Raw genomic sequence first — 20,304 nt, forward strand, 5'->3', positions numbered from 1 at the left:
TTATGGAGTCTTTGATTCGCTGTAAAGGAGACTTAGGAAAGAATTGTAATTTGTTTTTCAGACCCTAGCTTTTTATTTCCTACAAAATCAATAATGAGATATATCGGACAATGTCGAGTTTGTCTTATTATGTTTCTTACTTTTTGTAGATGATTTAAGGTTCTTTGTCAATTTTGAATGGGTATAACTATCATTTATTATTTCTAGGCTCTTATAATTCAACATTGATTACAAGTAATTAGATCGTGTTTGGTTACTCTTTTAGTGCTTGTGGTCTTGGGGCATACCATGCCATTTTGGTGAATAGAGCTCTTTAGGATACATGTTTTAGTGGGATAATAGGAACATTTCTTGTGAGCCCTAACAAGTGCTTCATATGGAAAGATATGAATGTTTTGGCCTGTGTCTAGGATCTTGACATTGTGTTCTCTTTCCAACAATGAATAATCTGTGGCATTTTGTGCTCATGTTTGGGTCTCATGTTCTTATTGCATCGCCTTAGTTTTTGCTTAATTTTCTTCCCTCTTTTGCAAAAATGCCAAGAGGAGAGACTTCTAAAAAATCTCAAAGTTTGCTTTGAAGGGCGCACTCTTGTCCCACTATGAGGCCTTGCCCCGACCCATCGTAGCATAGTGATACTTTATTATTTTGATACTCATGACTCGATATGTCGAGACACTATCGGATACACTGAACATATTATGTTATTTCATGTTGTGTGATGTTTACTTTCAGATATTTGATTTCGTCATTTAATGCTTTATGAACATGTATGTTGATGAAGTAAGTGAATGCAGAATTAAAACTTTGATTATGCAATTTTAATGATTGAGAATATGAGTAGAACGAGATAAACAACTGATTATTTGAAAGATGAATGTTTTAATTTATGAGATTTCCCTGATACGTTATATACATATGTGCATGTGATTTTCTTGAGCTACTGATGTGTGCAATGAGTGTGCAGGATATTTTAGTTGAGAAACCTAACGGAGAAACGAAACTGAACCCTATGTGCCATTTGTGGAAACTCCGTCGTTCGTATTTTATTTGTATCGTGAGATGTATGAATGTATCATTCTGTAATCTAGTAGATGTAAACTTCTGAGATAGGGTTATGTGAGTTAAGTAATTCTATTCGAATACATATGTATTACATTTAATCCTATTATCACTTTACAAAAAAAAAATTTAAAAAAAATTGTCGGTGTGTTTCTGCCCTGTATTTTGGGCATGACACCCACCCCTACAAGGCTTCTAGACTGTCCTCATTTAGACAGGAGCCTATTTCTTGGATCAATAGTTTTCTTGGCACACCTAATGGGACAGAGCTTTCACAATTGGAGATTCGGTGCATTCTTCAATATTTTCAGCCTTCAAGAGGCATGTTCCAAGTACTTGTCGATTCCGTAGTTCAGGGACTAGTGTTGTTCCTAATGGTATGCGAGCAAGTCTCTCTGTCTTCCCTTATGCTTTGATATGGAGGGATGCGATGTCAACAATTTTCTCCCCCTCCTTTTCATGAAAATGCAAGCACTCCACCTCCCTACCCACTATTTAAGGCAAAAAATGCTTCCAATTTTGCTCCATTTTCCCTAGCTACGACAAGATATGAGCAATTTCCTAAAGCTTGCCTACCACCCACCCCAACACATGCCTACCAACAGCCACACAAGGCTTACTTTATCTCTTGTCAACATGCTTACCCTCCCACCCCAGCCCAAAATGTGGGAAGCCAAAAAAATATCAAGTTGGAGGGAGATAGTGCTAAATATCCAAGCAAAGTTGAAGGCTATCTAGGAGGAAGAATTTTGCTGCAGGTAAGAAGAGGATACTTACTAGGCTTACATGCTATGATAATAAGTTGAGGCCATAAGAGAACAACAAGAGTACTTTCTCACAATGCAAGTTGTTACTAGGTATGAAAGGACCAAGAAGTTGGCGGCTATGGAAGAGGCAAGGCGAACTAGGTGCAAGCTTCCACTTACTTACCAGACTAGGAAAGTGGCTTCAGAGGAAGAGGGAGAAGAAAAAAATGAAAAGGAGGAGCTACATGAGGATATTGAGAAGGTTGTTCTTTGACAAACCTCTCTATAGACAAGGTAAAACAAAGACAATGAAGAGAAGGAAGAGTTAATCCCCTTCTTGAGGAGCTTCCCTTCTTCGTTGATATGGAGGAGATTGAGCAGAACAATGAAAACACAATAAAGAGAGTAGTTCAAGAAGAGGAGCTTCTCATTCTTCCAATTTGTTGTCATAAGGATTTTTGTGTTACAAATGCATCTCTTGGGATAAAGGGAATCATAGTGGAGATCGAAGGTAAGATGACTTCCTAGATGAGTTTGATATCATCTGCTCATCTGTTGGCTTCAAATTAGTGGCTTCTGGATTTGAAGACCACAAGTTGCAACAAAGGGAGGCAATTTCCATACCAGTAAAGAAGCCATCAGAGCTATCCTCTGATTACTAGCAAGAGGTCCATGCAACAAAGATTTTAAGCAGATGTCCCATTAGGCATCTTGCTCAGATCTATAAGTCGCCACTGGTCAAGGTGAGCTCCATGTAGAGGAGCAACTTACCCATGTGCTACAAAAGACAACACCAAAACATGGGTGAGCATCTTTATTCTCAATCTTTGGGAGGCATTCCAACATGTTGGATGCCTATTGAGTTTCCTTTTCTAGCTAGTTGTCCAAAAGCATGTAAAATCTTGCAAGCTAGTTAGGAAGGGAAGCTATTTCAATAAATTAGTTAATAATTTTGTTCAACATCTTTTCAATGTATATCTTTGTACGCAGTACGTTAGGAGTTTTCTTGTTTTTGAAGAAGTTGCATGTAATGCATTCTCCTTTACGGAATACATATTGTAGCTTCCAATTTTCCTCCAAGTGCATGCTTCCACAAGTTGTTGCATCTTTTCTTGTTTTGAGGCAAGTTTGCTGCGATGGCTTCCTTCTATGACTCTATGCCCAATAAATATGTGTTCTGGTCTGCAAAACTAGAGATCATGTGGTTCTCTCTTAGCAAGCTAAGATCCCACGTTAGTCACCAAAAATTTAAATGTTATCTACCTCAATCGTCTATCATGTTATCTATCTACCATGACCGTCGATTGAAGCAAGCTAGGGGTAATCTTAACTAGTGATACCTTGCAAAGGTTCCAACAAAACACCAAGATGGTGAGACTTCTAGAACCATGTTTGTAGGCTCTCTTCCCTCAAATGTTTCATCTTTCAAAGTGCTCTTGTTGTAGAGAGCGCCTAAGCATCAACATTGTGGAATTTTGAAGAACAAAGAGAAGACAAGGCTCAAGAAACCTTGCTAGAGAGCCATGTGTCAACACCACAGAGTTTCAAGCACCTTCGCACGAGGCTTCCCCTCTCTAAGTTCAATCATTGTGACACATGTGCAGGTCATGGTCACATCATTCAAAAGGTGGTGGGGACAACATCCTTCAAGGAAAATGCCGCTTCTTCGATTATGTTGGTTCCCAAAATCGTAGATTGGAAATCCAAGAGCCTGCCGCTTCTCCGATAGGATTTCGCAATCAATTCTGGCCAACAAACGAGAATCACCTTGATTCCCCTGCACTTCAGGCTCCGCTACACCTAGGCGGATAGACCTTCTCCTCAAACTTGATCACTTGGTTCAGAGCTTTTCTAAAGCAAATTGAAGCTTTGAAGAGTTCTTCGGTTGACAAAGTCCTTGAACTCAATTAAAATGAAACTAAATGCTGAGTGTTTAAAATGGTTGGATGTTTTATATAATATTTGTCAATAATGGATTTGATGCTTGTAAGAAGTAAGATATAGATTTTTTGACTTCAATAATAAAAAGACCAGTGCATTTAGGCAATAGAGTCAACTTCAGTGAAGGTTTTCACGTACAACTTTATAATGTTCTACGCACTTATATTGCCAACAATTAAATAATCAAGATGCGACAGATCAAATATATATGCAATCTTAAATTAATCCAGATTGAACTTTAACTCCTCTGGTAGTGAGATAAACTAGACACAAATATGGAAACAATTTGATATTTCACAATATCTGTGATGATCAAGTTTAAGATTCTAAATGACATTTAAATTGTACACAAAATTCAAAAAAAATTACAAAGGACGTATCATCTGCAGTTTAAATCTCCATGCCATTTAGAAATTAACAAAGGACCTTTTATTTTATTATTAAAATAAAATAATTGAATTTATATTACAGAGCCATATTAAAGCTCCTTATCCCTGCGTACAAATGTATATTTCTTTTATAAAATGCTTGTCAATGTCGAATATATCCTGTTCTTGCTATTCTTCTCCCATTTATATCCCTTTTACATTTAAGACATGACCTTTGGAGTCATATATTAATTACACTCTTTCATCTCTAATAATTATAATTTAATTTATGGTTATTAGTTCCTGCCGTGCAGGATACAATTGCACCGGTTAGATGCAATCATTTTTTTCCTTCAACCAATCAAAATTAAATATTTTTTAAGATTATATACTTCAACTATAGTTTGTTAATTTGAAGCTATTTCAAAATTTATAAAAGTATCCTTTATTTATTTACTTGTGCTCTTTAACCAGATTCATCACTGCTCTTTGTGATAATGAGGCAAGAGCATCCAGGGTGTAAGAGTAATTTTACATTATCTAGAAATATTGTCTAGTTCAATAAGGGCTATCTTTGGACAAGTTTACTATTTTCAGTAAGTAGTTCATTTAAGCACAGATTGTTCCAATTGCTTCCTTGGAGGTTCAGTTTGGATATACAAGCCTGTTGGTAAAGTTTCATGGAAGGATCAAGTCTGGTTTTGAAGTTATTGCATTTTTCTATTTTGGCGGGGTGGTACAAAAACTGTGAACTCAGCTTTAAAGGCTCTGGAAGGGGGCAAACCTTGGTTCGAGCGGTGTTTCACTATTAACGGCTATAGAGCACTTTGTGCCATTTTCGACATGGGGTCATAATAGCCTATTGACTCAATGGTTCACAAGGTTTGGTTTTTAGAAGCTGGGCCTTTAGGACTTTAGTTTCAATACAAGCGGAAAATAGAGAAAAATCGTGTAAGAGGGGAATCTGAATTGCTGGGCACCAAAATGCGAAAAATATACTTTCTAGAATATTTTAAGGTGGTTAACTGTGCTACTTATATAGGGCTAAAGGGGAATTTTAGGGTTCAGTTCTAGGAGTAAAAATTGTGGCTGTCTTACAGATTATTGTAATGAAACTGCCAACGTGGCTGTGGCATGTTTTATTTTCTGAATATTGTAATGCCATTTCATTGAGGATAATAGAAAGCAAGTGTTGTTGCCATTAATTTGTTCTTGCAAATTTCTGTTTATTTCCTTGTGTTCGTTTGGATAAATAAGGGAGTGTCCTTCACCAAATAATTTCTCTTAATTTAGTTGGCTCCTCAATAATAATCAGCCCTCTTTTAAACAGCCAATTTTAATTATTTTTTAGTTTTGGGTTTGCCCCTTTATTTATTCAACCCCTTAGGGTTATTTGTAAGGTTGCCCTACCCACTCACTTTGAGTTCCCATTAATTAATGCTTGAATTTTATTTACCAACATTACGATCTGATTTACAGGGTGGGGTATGACAAGGCTTTTAATGTGACATTTGGTTCATAGTAGCAGAATAGTGAAAGATTGCAAGGATCACAATTTCTTGTTGCTTGCCTCGACACAAATATTTTGACCCTAAAAATCATAATTTTCAGATAAGATTGCCCATTCTGATTTTTTGCAGATCTTTTCTCAATTTATCATGAGTTTTTGATGAATTTAAATGCTGAAAGCAGATATTCCCAAGTTTGGCCTATAAAATGCAAAAGTTGCCATTTTTTGAAGGAACCCTATCTCTAACCTGATTTTTGCCAATATTGCAATTTTTTGCATGAACAACTTTTTCTGCTTCGGTTTGATCAAACGAAAGAGTGTAAGCTCATGTCCAAGATGTATTTTGTGAGATGTCTGATCTTTTAGTGGAGTTTAAAATGGATTCAATATGCTGAGCTTAGGAAGTGATTTGTTTAGTCCTTTTTTTGAAGTTATTTTCTTCTATTTTATTAATCAAGTATTTTGCTTTGTGGTGACAGTCGATAAGAGAATCAATGGCTTTACAGTTAGGTCTGAGATAGCTACTCTGTTTGGCTGTCTACTAGATTAATTATTCTCTTGTGAAATGAATGCCACAAGATATCATGACAGCTTTGTACAGTGGCAATATCTAATTGGTCATCAAATATATTATGTGACCATATTCTTGATGAGTTTTATGCAATGCCGAATAAGAATGTTAAACCTTCAGAATACTGCTTTCTTAAAAGTTTAGTTAAGTTCCTAAATTAAATATTATATAAGCCTTACCTTTTTTTAATAGAAATATTAGGACTGAATTATCTTCTTCTAAGGGCATTGAGTTGTTTACCTATAGGAGTATAATTAGCAATATCTTAGAGCGATTTGATAGTTTGTATAAGTGTAAGCATGTTTTTAGCAACCAAGTTTTTCAACTTTGTAAATTTTGGTCTTGTGGGGAAATTGTTTCAATTTCTTGTTGGTTTTTGTTGCTAACAATGCCTTTGTAAGGTTTGTTCTATGTAAAGGCAACGTCCCGATATCGTGTTGAACTCAAACTTGAACCACGGGGTTCAAGTTCAAGTTCAGGTTTGAAGGTTCAGAGTTTAAGACTCAACATCTACCAATTCAAGGATGCAGATTCAGAATTTTAAAAGTCCAGAAAGATGAAACAAGTTCAGGTTCAGAATCTGGGTTCATCAGGAACCCACTATTAGAAGATTCAAGGTTCAGAGTTCAAGATTAGGTTCAATTCACATGTTCAAAGTTTGAAATATGGTTTCAGAATGAAAAATGTAATGTCCAGATTTGCGAAGTAGGTCTTGGTGTGAAAGACCTTGTGTCGATACAATGGACTGCGGACTTTTGATATTCATAAGCTCTGTTATATGAATCCTACCCAAGTCTATCTCTCTACCAACATGTTCGAGCTTCCAATTTATACAAGACTAGTCGCAGCTATCAAAGGAGATGTATTTCGACAAATAAGGGGATTGTAATGTGTTTAACAAAATACTCGTCTTGTCATAGCTTATTGCACAACATAGAAACCAAAATTTACATGGTTAAACTATAATCCTACTCTCGGTAATATAGTCTTTGATGATAGCCTTGGGTTTAAAGGCCTCTGTATAGCTAATGATGGAGTAGAAGGCATAGAGCCCCTATCCGCTACAAGGCATGATACAACAATTAATGAGTTCGTGCAATTGTATAGTGAAGTTATCGACATGTGGATGGAGATTATTCACCTGGTTACTTGAATATGAGTACTGGCCAAATCAATATCGTGATCAATTGCTCAGGCCAATAAAATCTGTACAATAACACATGCAAATCATTTGGCAAAATGTCAATATCCATGACTCACTTTAATATAACCTTTGGTAGAAACCCGATTGCAGTAAGTTCAATGCCAAATCCTATCAGTCAAACAAGCCATCATAGTGTAGCCTGATGCTAAAATTTATTCTTTTCTCCATAGAAAACGCTGTTGTGAAGTTTTCACACCATCGCCCCAAAATTTTTTGGGGACCCCCTTTTTTGTAGATCACCTTAGCAAATTTTTTTACTTTGTCCAAAAATTTTGATTTTAGAAATTGTTTTCTTGTCTTGAATACCTTCAAGCCACAAGGGAGAGGGTTAGATCTATTTTCACCCAGTTTCAACTTGATTTTTCAGAACAACCAATTTCATCCTTAGGCCGAACAAATTTCAAAGAACAACACTTGGTAGGATAAAATTGTAAATTTTGTACTTAGACGATTTTTTTTTAAAATTTGGATATAATTGTATAAATTTGAATAATTTTAGATTTAAGTTTTTTGGAAAATCTTAAAATTTTTTGGTGAGAAAATTAATTTTGTGAAGATGAAATCAAATAGGGAAATCGATTTTAGGATCTAAAGAAATGATTTATTTTTTTTGAAAAATTAAAATGGCATAGCAAAATCGATTTGGATTAAAATTGCAAAAATTGGCATTAAATGGATTAAACTTGCCTTGAAATTTTTAAATCTTTAAAGAAATTAGTAATTTAAAATTGAAAAGATCAATTTTGGCTAGCCAAAATCTGATTTTTAATGATATATTAATTACTAAATCATCATTAAATGGAAACATTTAGCATCTCCAAAGCATTACTTATCTTATTTTTGCAATCTTGGTCTAACTGGCAATTTAAAAAGTAAGTTTCATCTTGGCAAAATTAATTTTTGGCTAAGCATTTAATTGGGGGCCAGTTTGGTGTTGTAATTAATATATATTTTGCTCCCAGGGTCTCAGTCGGCCAGCTAGAAAGGATGAGCAAGTGGAGTATAAGAGGAAGCTCTCTCCCCTTTTCTCCTCATTCCTTACTCCTCCTTGGGTGCTTAGGTGATTTTTGACTAAGAGCAGATTTTCTCTTCCTTGAGCAATTTTGCAAAAGCAGATTGGCATTTTCTTTGGGCGAATTTTTCCAACTAGGGCAGATTGGCATTGCGTTGGCAATTTTTAAAGATAATTTGGAGCTGCTCCCCCATGTTTGGTGATTTTTTGAGGGCAGATCTGCACTTTTTCTTGGCGATTTTTTGCTTAAGGCAGATTTCTCTACTTGGCAATTTTGCAAGCATCTAGGGTTTTGGCGCCTTATTATGGACTGTTATGGGCAGTATTTACTTCATTTTCAGATCTGATTCTTGGCATCATTTCCAGTATTCAAATGCAGCAAGATCCATCATATTTGGGCACCTTCGTTTTGGGCGATTTTCCTTGGAGGGGGAAACACATGATAAATATCTGATTTTGGGCAAATGGTGGACAATTTCAAAAGATTAAAATTCTGATTTTTGCAAGAGGGCTCGAATCTCCCAAGGTTTGATCCTAAATTCCAAAAGAAGACTCAGCTATTGGTAAAGGTAATTTCAAATCATTTAGAGTTGAAAGGGGCCTTTAAGCGGATTTCTCTCTTTCGTTCTTGTGTAGTTTTGTTTGGCTTGGTTCTTCTTGCATTCATCATCCACCACTTCATCATCCCATCCTAGGTTGAAGATTGGAGATTGATAAGGGTAGAATCCATGATAAGACATTTGAAGAGATAGAAATAAGCTAGACCACCCTAGGTTGAAGTTGGGAGATATAAGTGTAGTCCATCTTAAGGTAACGGCAAGGCATAAATAAGTGTTAGTCCCACCCTAGGTTGAAGATTGGAGATTGATAAGTGTAGTGATAGGACTTGGCGAGGCAGAAATAAGTGTAGAATCCATCGATAGAAAGAAGGTTGGAGATCGATAAGGGTAGTCCATATCACTTAGAGTGAAGGGGCAGAAATAAGTGTTTAGGATGGTAGATGTTAGTGCAAGCAAGAATCTTAAGGGAACAAATACTAAGAAAGACAAAGAGGATATGATGCCCAAAACAACTTTCTTCTCGAAAATGAGGCGAATAACTGATACCAAAGTCGGTACAATAAATATGATACAGGTAAAGGACAGAGTAAAGGAAGGATAATCCCCCTTGGCAAGAATCCTAAGATAACAAATACTAAGAAAGACAAAGAGGATATGATGCCCAAAACAACTTTCTTCTCGAAAATGAGGAGAATAACCGATACCAATGTCAGTACAGTAAATATGATATAGGTAAAGGAAAGACTAAAGGAAGGACAATCCCCCTTGGCAAAGAAGAAATACAGAAGTCGAATTGTACATGCAGCAGCTTTTCCTCCTACCTTGCCTTGTCCAGAATTGGTTATGGAGTGTGCATCCAAGTTTGATCTGATCAGTAAATCCACCATTTTCGATGAAGGGAAGAGGGTGTTGGCCAACATTGGCAGACAGGGGATCGAAGAAGCGTTTAACATTCCCTAGTACAAGAGCATAATAGTGGTGATGATGAATCAGGCATCCAACTCATTTCAGGATAACCAAGAAGCTTATTTCACACATCTAAAACAGGATTGGCTACACGAGGAAAAGAAAAGAGTAATCAGATCATCGAGGCTCACAGTGGTAGATTTCAAATTAGAATATGGCGATCTCATTGTGCTTCTCAGCCGGATCATGGGCCTAGCTCAAGGTATGCAATTCGAAAACAGGATGTACTTCTTTATTGATGAAATTGAAAAAGGAAAAAGAAGATTTGATTGGGCTAGGTTCATAAGCGAGAATCTAGAGTTGCAACTTAGAACCGTACAAAACCAAAAGCAATTCTACATGGGATCCTATCTGTTTTACTTAATTGCTAGATTGTATAAAAGTCTGGGACTTAAGGCCTTAGGAGAAGTTGGCAATGGGCTGGGGCAATATTTGGTGCATGAATGCTATCCACAGCTTCATTTGCACAACAACAAAGATTACAAAATGTTTTATGACGCCTTTGCTATGAAGACAGTAAGGGTATTACAAGGGACACCTGCTAAGAGACTCTCATCGGAAGCAGAAGCAAAGATAAAGAAGTATGGAAGTTGGTTCATCCAATTTTCACAATTCACATACATTAGAGTAGCAGGAGGCATAGTTTGTCCCAAGAGACTTCCAAGATACCCACCTGATAAAGTAGTTTTGATGGAATTGGCTAAGTAACTTGAGCATTATGATAGAATAATGAAACTCAAGGGTGAGACAGGCATTACCTTCTCATTCAGAATTGGCAATGATAGTTGCCCCAATCATGTCGCCTTTGTAATTACGGAGAAGGAATTGGAATGGTATCATCTAGGATGGTACAGAGCAAGGCAAGGATTTGATCCTAATGGTCTTATCAAGGTATCTCACGGAAACACATTTAAACATGTTCCCACTATAGAAGACTTTTGGGCCAATCCCAAGGATGACTTTCATGTGAGAAAGCTAGCTTTCTCAAGGTTGTTGGTGAACATGATGAGAGATATCAAATGGAGAGGCTTTGATATTCCCGATCAACTGAAAGATGATGGAGATGTGCTGAGAGAAGATTATGATACAATAGAGGAAACAAAGTTAAATCCAATAGATTGGGATGATCATCAAGATCCTTCCTTGGAAGTAGTCACAAGAGTAGTTGATTTGCATACTGAGTTGTGGTATAATGGAAAGTTAAGGAAACTACAAAATCAAAGGATACCTCTTACTTATGAGAAGATGAAGCCAAAAGAGGGTCCAGCAGAATCAGTCGGACAGAAAGGTGAAGGAAGTAGCCAGCAACAAGAAACAGTTAGAAGCAAGAAGAGAGCTTTGGAGGTTGAGAAGAGCAAAGAACATTCGGAACCTCCAGCAAAGAGATAGCACGTGACACTTGATTTTGAAGATATCAGAGAAAAGGACATTGATGAGACAAGGCTTGGATCAAAATTGGATGAGTTAGGAAAGGCTGCTATCAAGAAGTATTTAGGCACCCTTTCCTCCCTCGATGCCTTTATTGGATATGCAAAAGAGTATGAGAAGGACCATGAAAGGCACTACAGGCATCAAGCAACATGATGAAATCAGCTGAGCTCAAGATAAAACATACACCTTGCCCTCCCATAGAGGAAGTCAATGATAGGCTAGCTAAATTCATTGCCTTAGCTAAGAGAATGAAAAAAAAAGGGAGATTTATATTAGATCATTTGATGTAAGCCAAAGTGGCAATTTCTCTTTCTTCTAGGATAGGACAAGTGTCGAATTCTGATTGGCCACTATTTTGGTGCCTTCTCATTGGTTGCTACTTGTCCACTTTTTTCATTGGTCCATTGGCAAGGTGACATTTTCTCATTGGCCAATGGGGTGGCAACCCTAATTAGGGTTTCTAGGATTCAATCTGGATAGTCGGTTTTTCCCCTTTATCTCCACCGTCGGTTGTACATTTTGGCCTCTATATAAGGCCATTTGCTCTCATTTGTAATGGTCAGAGAAAATTGTTGCAAAGATAATGCCAAAATTTGCTATTTCTTTCTCATTGTTGTGACTTGCATGGTGATTAAGAGCCTTTGGTATTGTTGCATGGTTTCTACTTCCAAATAGTTAGAGTAAAATTTCTTTTCAAGTTGTTAAAGTGGATCGCATTTCAAGTTGTTAAGTAAAGAGTAAAGTAGATGGGTAGTTGCATGGTAGCATTAGTGGATATTTGATAGGGATCAATAACTAGGCCACTAGCATCCTAGTGGCTTGTTGGGAAGCGTTGTGTGGTAAACTAGTTTATTTTCCTTTGAATTATTGCATCTATGGAGGTGGAGCTGCTGGTTAACTTTCATTAGATTCGATCCTCGTCTATTTGCTTATCTTTCCATTCATAGGAGTTGGAGTAGAAGAGCAAGTAGTTTAGGAGTTGGAGTTTTGAAGAAGAAAGTTAGGAAGGCGTAAGTCACAAGAACATTCACCCTCCATTACCATCACCATCACCATCAACACCATTTGGAACTCATACCATCACCACCATCATCCCACCAAAGGTCCAAGTTATCTTCGAATGAATAACATAAGCCCGCCTACATGATTACTAGCAAATTACATTGATATACTGAGTTAGTATCCACAGGTGTAAGGAACATTGGAGTTATTCTCATGTCCCATGAGTATTAACTTTTCAAGAGAGGAATTGTGTGTTTGATACTCTGTATCAGATATTCAATTGCTAATATGTTATGTGGTATAAAGACTGACATCAACAAACGCCTTCGTATTTGTGGAGAGATCCCAAGACCATTTGGACTGAAGACTTATATGATAAAAAGACCTCAGAATAGAACCGCGACCACATGAATACGTGGCAATCACCGGGTGCATTATGTGGGTGAATGCAAACATGAAAATTTGGAAGTATAAAGAGTGCAATTGATATGTTTGACATAATGCCCAAGCATCATGATTGAGGAATGGTGTATACCCAAATCATGAACTGATTGAAAGTGGGAAGCAATTTTTTTGACATGATAGCTGAGTCACTTTTGTCATGCTAGCAAATCTGGAGAGTTTGGATGGTGTTCAATTCGACTTCAATGATATGTATATAATGTTCTCAAAATGCAGATTGAGAGACATATATGTTGGAGTATCAATGGCATCTCTATCATTATGAGTCTTGCCAAGGAATTAAGAGGTTGGAGAATTGAAAAGATCTCACACTGCAGAGTCTGTGTGTGATGAAGACGACCGGAGCAAATGGCAGGGAATGCCCTTAGATCCACCAAATACAGAAAAGAGGGACTTCATTATTCACTCTATATCTTTGATGAGTGGTAAAGGTGTCTGGAGGAAGTATAGACCTGATATTCAAACCAGTGTTACGGGACTCGGACTCGCCTCTGACTCGGAAAGTCAAAATCCGACTCGGACTCAGACTCGGCAAGGACTCGGAAAATCATACAAGTATAATAATGAACTTTTGAAGGAAAAAAAGAATAACATAATATAAAGTTGAAGATTTAAGATTTAAGATTCAATCCTTAATAGATTCTTGACATGCCACATCATTTTCAAAATTCATATACATTGTAAAAAACATCTTCCGGAAATCTCTATCTTTTTAAATTAAAAAAAAAAAAAAAATTTAAAATTAAAAAAAAAAAATTAAAAAAAAAAAAAAAATCAGTCCTGGGCTCTGGACTCGCCTAGGACTCGTCGAGTCCTTGGACTCGGCGAGTCCATGTGGACTCTGCCAGGACTCGGCCGAGTCCGAGTCCAGAGGCAAATTGCCTCGGAAACATGGACTCTGCCTCGAACTCGTAGAGTCCTGGCATGACTCGGCGAGTCCCATAACACTGATTCAAACAAAGCACATTAAAATGTTTTCAAAGGATTAGTGCAAGAAATATCTCTCCTAATCAGTGGAAGTGTTGGTTTACCAAACAATAAAACCTCAATTTGTTAAAGTCGGAAATTGGTGGGAAGAAGGCTCGGTAAAAATTGCCCCAAATAATGTGTTTTAAGACAAGAAAGACACTTGGCATTTAAAGTTTATCCCATTCTATATGGATTGAGATGTACTCTCACTCCTCACTATAGAGTATTCTCAATTGATGAGTTAGCTCGTACTCTATAAGCCTCTTCCGCAGCCAGGGATGTTTTAGAAAAGGGAGGTAAAATATGATCGGGAAATATCTCCGAAGTTCTGAATTTCAAGATTGAGTTATGAAAACTGAATGATGCTGTCAGGAATCTATTTATTGAGAGAGACTTAATGGATACGGGTTCTTTTTCCAGAAAGTCCTAAGGCTATAGGAGGGGAAGATGTTTTGGAAGTGCTATTTGTAACAGGGGAATATATGAAAGTTTATTTGATGTTTGCTGCATTCTTGATTATAGGGGCAGGATACAGAATGGTCTTATGGTCATTTTGTGATACTTAGAAATAAGGCTAAATATATTTCATAGATCATGTGGTTTGTAAATTAATTCGTCTTAATTAAGATTAATCCTATGGTTCTCTTTTTCATGTTTCTGAATAACTTTATCCATTAATTGTACCAAGCATGTGTTGTATGTAATCTTGTGGTTCGCATACTCACTTCTTGCAGAATATCATGTCTAACTTCTTTTATGTCCTCTGTTATGTGAAGGATTAAATAGGGATTCTTGTGCTTGTTTGTTTGTCCTTCTTGTTTATAAATTTTATAATAGCATTCATTTCACGCATATGAATGAATGTCAGAAAACCTTAGTATCTTCAAGTTAAAGATACATCCTATCGTTCAATTCATTGCTAATCTTTCAATGAGGAAGCTGTACCTCTCAATTCAGAGGAGAGTTATCAACCAATGATAACTCATCCAACTGTTAATTCTGTTTGTTCTTCCTTCTGGGCATTTAAGAGTCAATTTATTTCATTATTCCTGAAGGACAAATCTGTTTACTAACAATAAGGACAAATGCACTCAAATAGTCTATATGACGATCACAAAGCTATTTGATGAGGATGCGTCAATTGCGTAAGTTTATTTGCATAGCAATCATAAAGAGATGTAATCTTCAGTATTTTATATCTGCAGTTTTCTTGGTCTAGAATAATTTGGTGTGTTGTTTAGCATTTGTCTTCTATCAATGCATTCATGTGGTTTCCAAGTGGCTTACGAGTGCCTTTTACTAATCCACTTGAAAATGAAAATCTGCATTATTAAAAAGGGTGCAGTTGGCTGTGTTTAGAAGCCACGGTGGTATTCAAGCTTTAATAAATGGCAAAGCTAAAAGTTTGGCTGAGGAAGATGAGATGGCAATCTTAACATCAGGGATTCCATACACAATAGTTAGAGCAGGTCAATTACAAGACAGACCTGGTGGTCAGCGTGGCTTCAACTTCAAAGGGGTAAGGGAGGTTACTAACATTATCTTAACTATTACAGAGATGCCTTAAGCAGATTCTCTAAACGTTATTATGCCAGGAAAAATTAAATGTGATCCAACTATTGTTGCAGGGTTGTGCAGGCAAAGGATCACTTAGCAAAGAAGATGCAGCAGCTATTTGTGTTGAGGCACTTGATGCATCTCCTCAAAAGGGACTTATTTTTGAGGTAGTCTAACTTTCCATGATTCACAATTTTGGTTAATCATAAATCGGTTCTTCCGTTTTTTTATGATTTTACTACATTTGTAGCTAAGTGAAGGGATTTTCTTGGCAGGTAGTTAATGGGGAGGAGAAGGTGCAAAACTGGAAAGAACTTTTCACTTCATTGGCTGAAAGTAGCAACCAACTATTATAGCCATTTTCTGTTGCCACACTATAGTGAATTCCAAACAGTCGATGATATTGAGTTCCTTTATTTTACGTTGTCACTTGGTAGATCTGTATCTTATATAAGTTTGATCATTTTAATAAGAAGAGATGCTTGATATTGCTCAGATATTATGAGGACAATTTAGAGAATTTACTTGAGATACATGGAATAATTAGTGTGCTGACTAGAATGACATTGTTTTGTTAGTTTTCCATTTTCTTGTTTTGTCTGTCTGATATGAAGAAAGTTCTCGACCTTTTCTTGTTTTGTGGGCTGTAATGAACTTCAATGCTTAAGATTTAAATAATGTGCAAATCACTTTCATTAATTCAAGATTTATGGCATTGAATGCAGCTAACATTATTGAATCAATATGATGTATGATATGATCCTATATGTGGGGACATGATAAGACAGAAAAGGTGCAGTAGGAATTGAATATCTAAAATACAAATTTTAATCACTTTTCCTTGTTTAAAGAAGAAATAATTAAACAATAAAATTCTATGATATACACAGAAATCTGAAAAGATTAGTAGAACTGTATTACAACCCAAATTGACAATTCTTGCCTCTAGGTAAGGTCTGGATTCTAACTTAGGTCCAATTTGTATGTGCTGAGTTTGACCACAAACAGTAATTCTGATGGCTCCTCGGCAAATTCTAGCCAAAAACACACGTTTTAGTTTGAGGCTTATAGGGCCTTTTTGGCTTTTCTAGATTTGTGTGGGATTAAGGGTTTAGTGTCACTTTTGCCACCTGTAGGGTCTCTCTCTTGTAACTAACATATTCCTACTTGTCACCACAATTGGAATTATTAATGTTATTTGATCCAGGAATTCTCCTATAAAACAGTATCCAAATCACAAAATGTTACCTCACACATTCAAGAAGTCTTATTTCAGATTCTCAAGCAAGACATCTATTCGCCACGTTTAAAATTATACATACCAAATTGCAATTAGAAAAAAACTAACAAATTACTATTTGAGAACCTTCTCAGTAAGCCACTTATTCACTTTCAAATTCGATCCATTGCATGTCCCATGAGAGTAAAAATGTATAGGTTCCTTAATTCAAATGATGAAATGCAAATAAGGTGAGATACAATTGATCCTGTGTGCTCATCAACAAAGAATAATTCTAAACTCGACAGTTCGAAAAATCCACCATAGACATCAATTCCGAAGAAAACTATGCTGCTCAAGATGTTAATAAACATTTGTATTTTGTACTCCTCCATGCTCTTGCTGGGCTAGATATTTTTCCAAAAGTTTACTACTGCATGCGGCTTTCAGATTCTAGACATTTCTAGTGAAACTCTATTGCTTGGTATTAAAAAATGAAACAATGAAACAACGTAGATGAATTTCTCAAAATCCAAATCTATTTATAAGAAATCTATATTAGGTAGATAGTCATTAGAACATTGCCATGTTCTGTTTGCTATCCTGTTTTATACACCTCCTGAACACACGAGCAACTAATCATTCAACGAAGGAACTAAAACTGTATAACACCCCACCAAGGAACCCTTGGGAATAAGGGTAAGACATACATAAGAATGGACGAAATATTTTTAAATTAGAACATTAACATAAACCAAGAGTGTCTCTACACACTTTTACACAAATGCTATGAAACTTCCTCAAACGATACGAATGCCCTCTTAAACTTTACGCAAGGTGTATAAGGTGTTTAAGACTCGCCAAGGCCCTCTAAAGGTTTCAGAGCTTAACTCAACAAATTGTGAATTTTCCAATTCTTAGGCAGCACAAATGAGCTCTATTAAGGAGTGACTTGCACTTAAATGCCTCAAAGGCATACTAGATGGATTCAAAGCCTTCCCAACCCTATCCCAAAGGTTTCATGACTTCAATTGTTTCCCAACACAATTGGAAGGGGGCCAATTGGATATCAAAAGCTCCAACAATTATTTTTATAATTAAGTTGTAGTTTTAAGGCTTCTACAAAGGATGATGCGTGAGTTTTGGACAAAAGCTAGTACACATGTTCTTCTATTCAAGTGTCATTTATCCACACATAAATCCATTTTTTGTGTTGGCATCCTATTTCTAGGCTAGTGTCCTATCGGACAGGCGAACTAGTGTCATCATCACTTTTCAATGTGTTTGCCTTGACTAGTGAGCTTCTTGACTTCATTGTAAGGTCTCTAGGACATCATCTGACACCCTAAGGTGAATTTAAATCACAAATTTGGTGTACACAAAAGGAAAGTTCGATGAAACTTTGTAGGGACAAGAGATGCAAAGTGCCCTTAGAGTCACCAGTTGACTCCTACAAGCAAGGGTGAGATTAGGTGGGTTCTAAATATATCCAATCCACCCTAAAAAATTCCAAAACCCATTGTAATGGATTCAATAGAGTCTAAAGCACCTAGAACCCATAATAAGACCACTTGGGATGCTCATAGAGACATTCCAAACCAATTTCAAATTACTAAAAACCACTCAAAATTGGTCGAGGAACATGATCAAACACAGAGGTGACTAAATCAACTTCCAATACTCTACTACACTCTCCTAGATTTATTATAGAACACCAATTTAAGTGTTACTATGATAAATTCAAGAATCGTAAATACACAAGAAGAATAAACAGGCATAACTTGTGCTCGATCACAACACAGGGTTGCGTACTTTTACCATCTACATATTTTTCATATAACTAGCAATTGCACCCAAAAGGGTTGCAATGTTTTAGCTAATAGAAAATATATCTAATATTACATTATTTAGAGAAAAAAAAAGTTAGACAATAGATAGGAATGTGTTTTTGCTTTTCCCTACCCTTAGTGAAGGCTATGTTGAATAATGGGTGAATCCAATTACCTGACGAAGCATCAATTTTCAATTTTAACTTTTTGCTTTACTGTGAAGAAAGATTTCTCAATTGGTCTTCCTCCTTTTTTCTTAGAATTGTGTCTGTGCTATTTTGCATTTTTGAGAATTTGTTGAAGGAGAACATCGGTTGAATGTAAAGATTGTTTAATAGTTTGACTCTTTTGACATAGTTGTCAATGTCAAACCTTGCCTCTCTATTCTGCCAACATTGATTGTTGTTTTTTGTAATGTTAGCCCTTGGGATTTGTGGATTGTTATAGCCCATGCGATGGTAAGTGGTAGTTGCCTTGGACTACCTAGTAACATAGGAATTATTGATATGGTATTGTGGTCGTCCTCATTCTATGGTGGACCACAATAATTATTGATCCTTGCTGCAATGGATGTCAGAACATTTAGTGGGCTAGGCCTAAGGTTGTAAACAATCTGAATTATTTTGCCTAGAGCTCCATTTACCAACCCTGCTCATGTCCATATGTTAGCTATCAACATTATACGTTGGCCTTGACAAAGTACAATCTGCTTCTCTAATTGTTCATCAATTACATAATTTTCTATTGTGCTTCTAGTGCTTGTTGCAACACTCACTGCAATTGGACAATTTAGCATTTTCAACATTTTCCTTAATGCAACTGACCAAAATCAGTGGTAGCAAATAAGTGCATTGATTTGTCGAATTCTTCTTTTTCACTTAATGTCATTTGTGTGTTTGCGTGCTTCATTAAGAGTTCCCAATTCTCTTGTCTTGGTTCATCTTTTCGTATATTCTTTAAGAATTGTTCTTGTTTTGCACTTCAACCTTCCCGTCAATATGTAGTTTTTAAGCTGACTACTGTCTTGAATTGTTCCCATTGTATTCTTGCAATTGACTGTGATATGCAAATCAACTTGTCTAGTACAAGTGGTAATTGTGCTAAGTCACCGACAAGAATTATGGACATTCCCCCAAATACTTCTATAAACATGAGATCAGCCAAAGCTAGCAATAAAATTCTATCAATTGTAGAACTCACAACATGTACACCGTGCAATGGTGCCATCAACATTGCATAGGATGACTGTAATATCCTCAAAATATATTCTTTTCCAATTATCCTCAATAAAAATTTCAGAAATATAATAGAGAATTTGTGCAATAACAACCAATAACATTAACCAATAAATAACTAGCAACATAATTCGTTATTACATTATAAACCAACAATACAATAACAACTTGGTTTTTAAATAAAGATTACAATTAGATTGGAACTCATAAAAGAACCTGAAATGCAATAGTGAACTCTGTCGCAAATTCACTGCAACTAATGAATCAAAGCTACGTCCAATACACCCAAGAAGAACTTGAGGGTTTGTGTGCTTGGATCCTAAATAGAAGCTGAAGCTTCCTTAATTTCTCCAAGAGAAATCTCAAACCAAACAAATACCAAAACATACTCAAATGAGCTCCTCAACCCTCTTTTATAGACCCAACATGTGACTCTTGAGCTTCCTTCCTCTCCTTTCGTCCTTTTCCTTCTTTGACACTTTTTAACTCCCTCTATTATATTAAATTGACCCATTTTATAAATTTTCTTTAAATTCTCATTTGCCAAATTTAATATTATTTGAACTTAACTTTGGAATCCCTAATGCCCCAAAAATGGGACATTACAAGTCCTCCCTCCTCAAGATTGCTTGCCCTCAAGCAATCACGAGTCCTCGAACT

General features: G+C 36.3%; 1 protein-coding gene across 1 annotated transcript in view; it reads left to right on the forward strand.

Moving 5' to 3' along the window:
- The window catches only part of LOC149557089 (NAD(P)-binding Rossmann-fold superfamily protein), a 64,842-nt gene extending 48,986 nt beyond the window's left edge, over positions 1–15,856 (forward strand). Inside the window, exons 7-9 of the mRNA XM_089831771.1 lie at positions 15,150–15,323; positions 15,433–15,528; positions 15,637–15,856. Coding sequence (XP_089687897.1) covers positions 15,150–15,323; positions 15,433–15,528; positions 15,637–15,717 — 351 coding nt within the window. The 3' untranslated portion in view covers positions 15,718–15,856. The remainder of the gene's footprint in view (positions 1–15,149; positions 15,324–15,432; positions 15,529–15,636) is intronic.
- The last annotated feature ends 4,448 nt before the right edge of the window (positions 15,857–20,304 follow it).

The sequence above is a fragment of the Cupressus sempervirens genome, chromosome 5 (assembly GCF_028749045.1).
Source record: "Cupressus sempervirens isolate cs-2001-9-10 chromosome 5, ASM2874904v1, whole genome shotgun sequence".
Taxonomy (NCBI): Eukaryota; Viridiplantae; Streptophyta; class Pinopsida; order Cupressales; family Cupressaceae; genus Cupressus; species Cupressus sempervirens.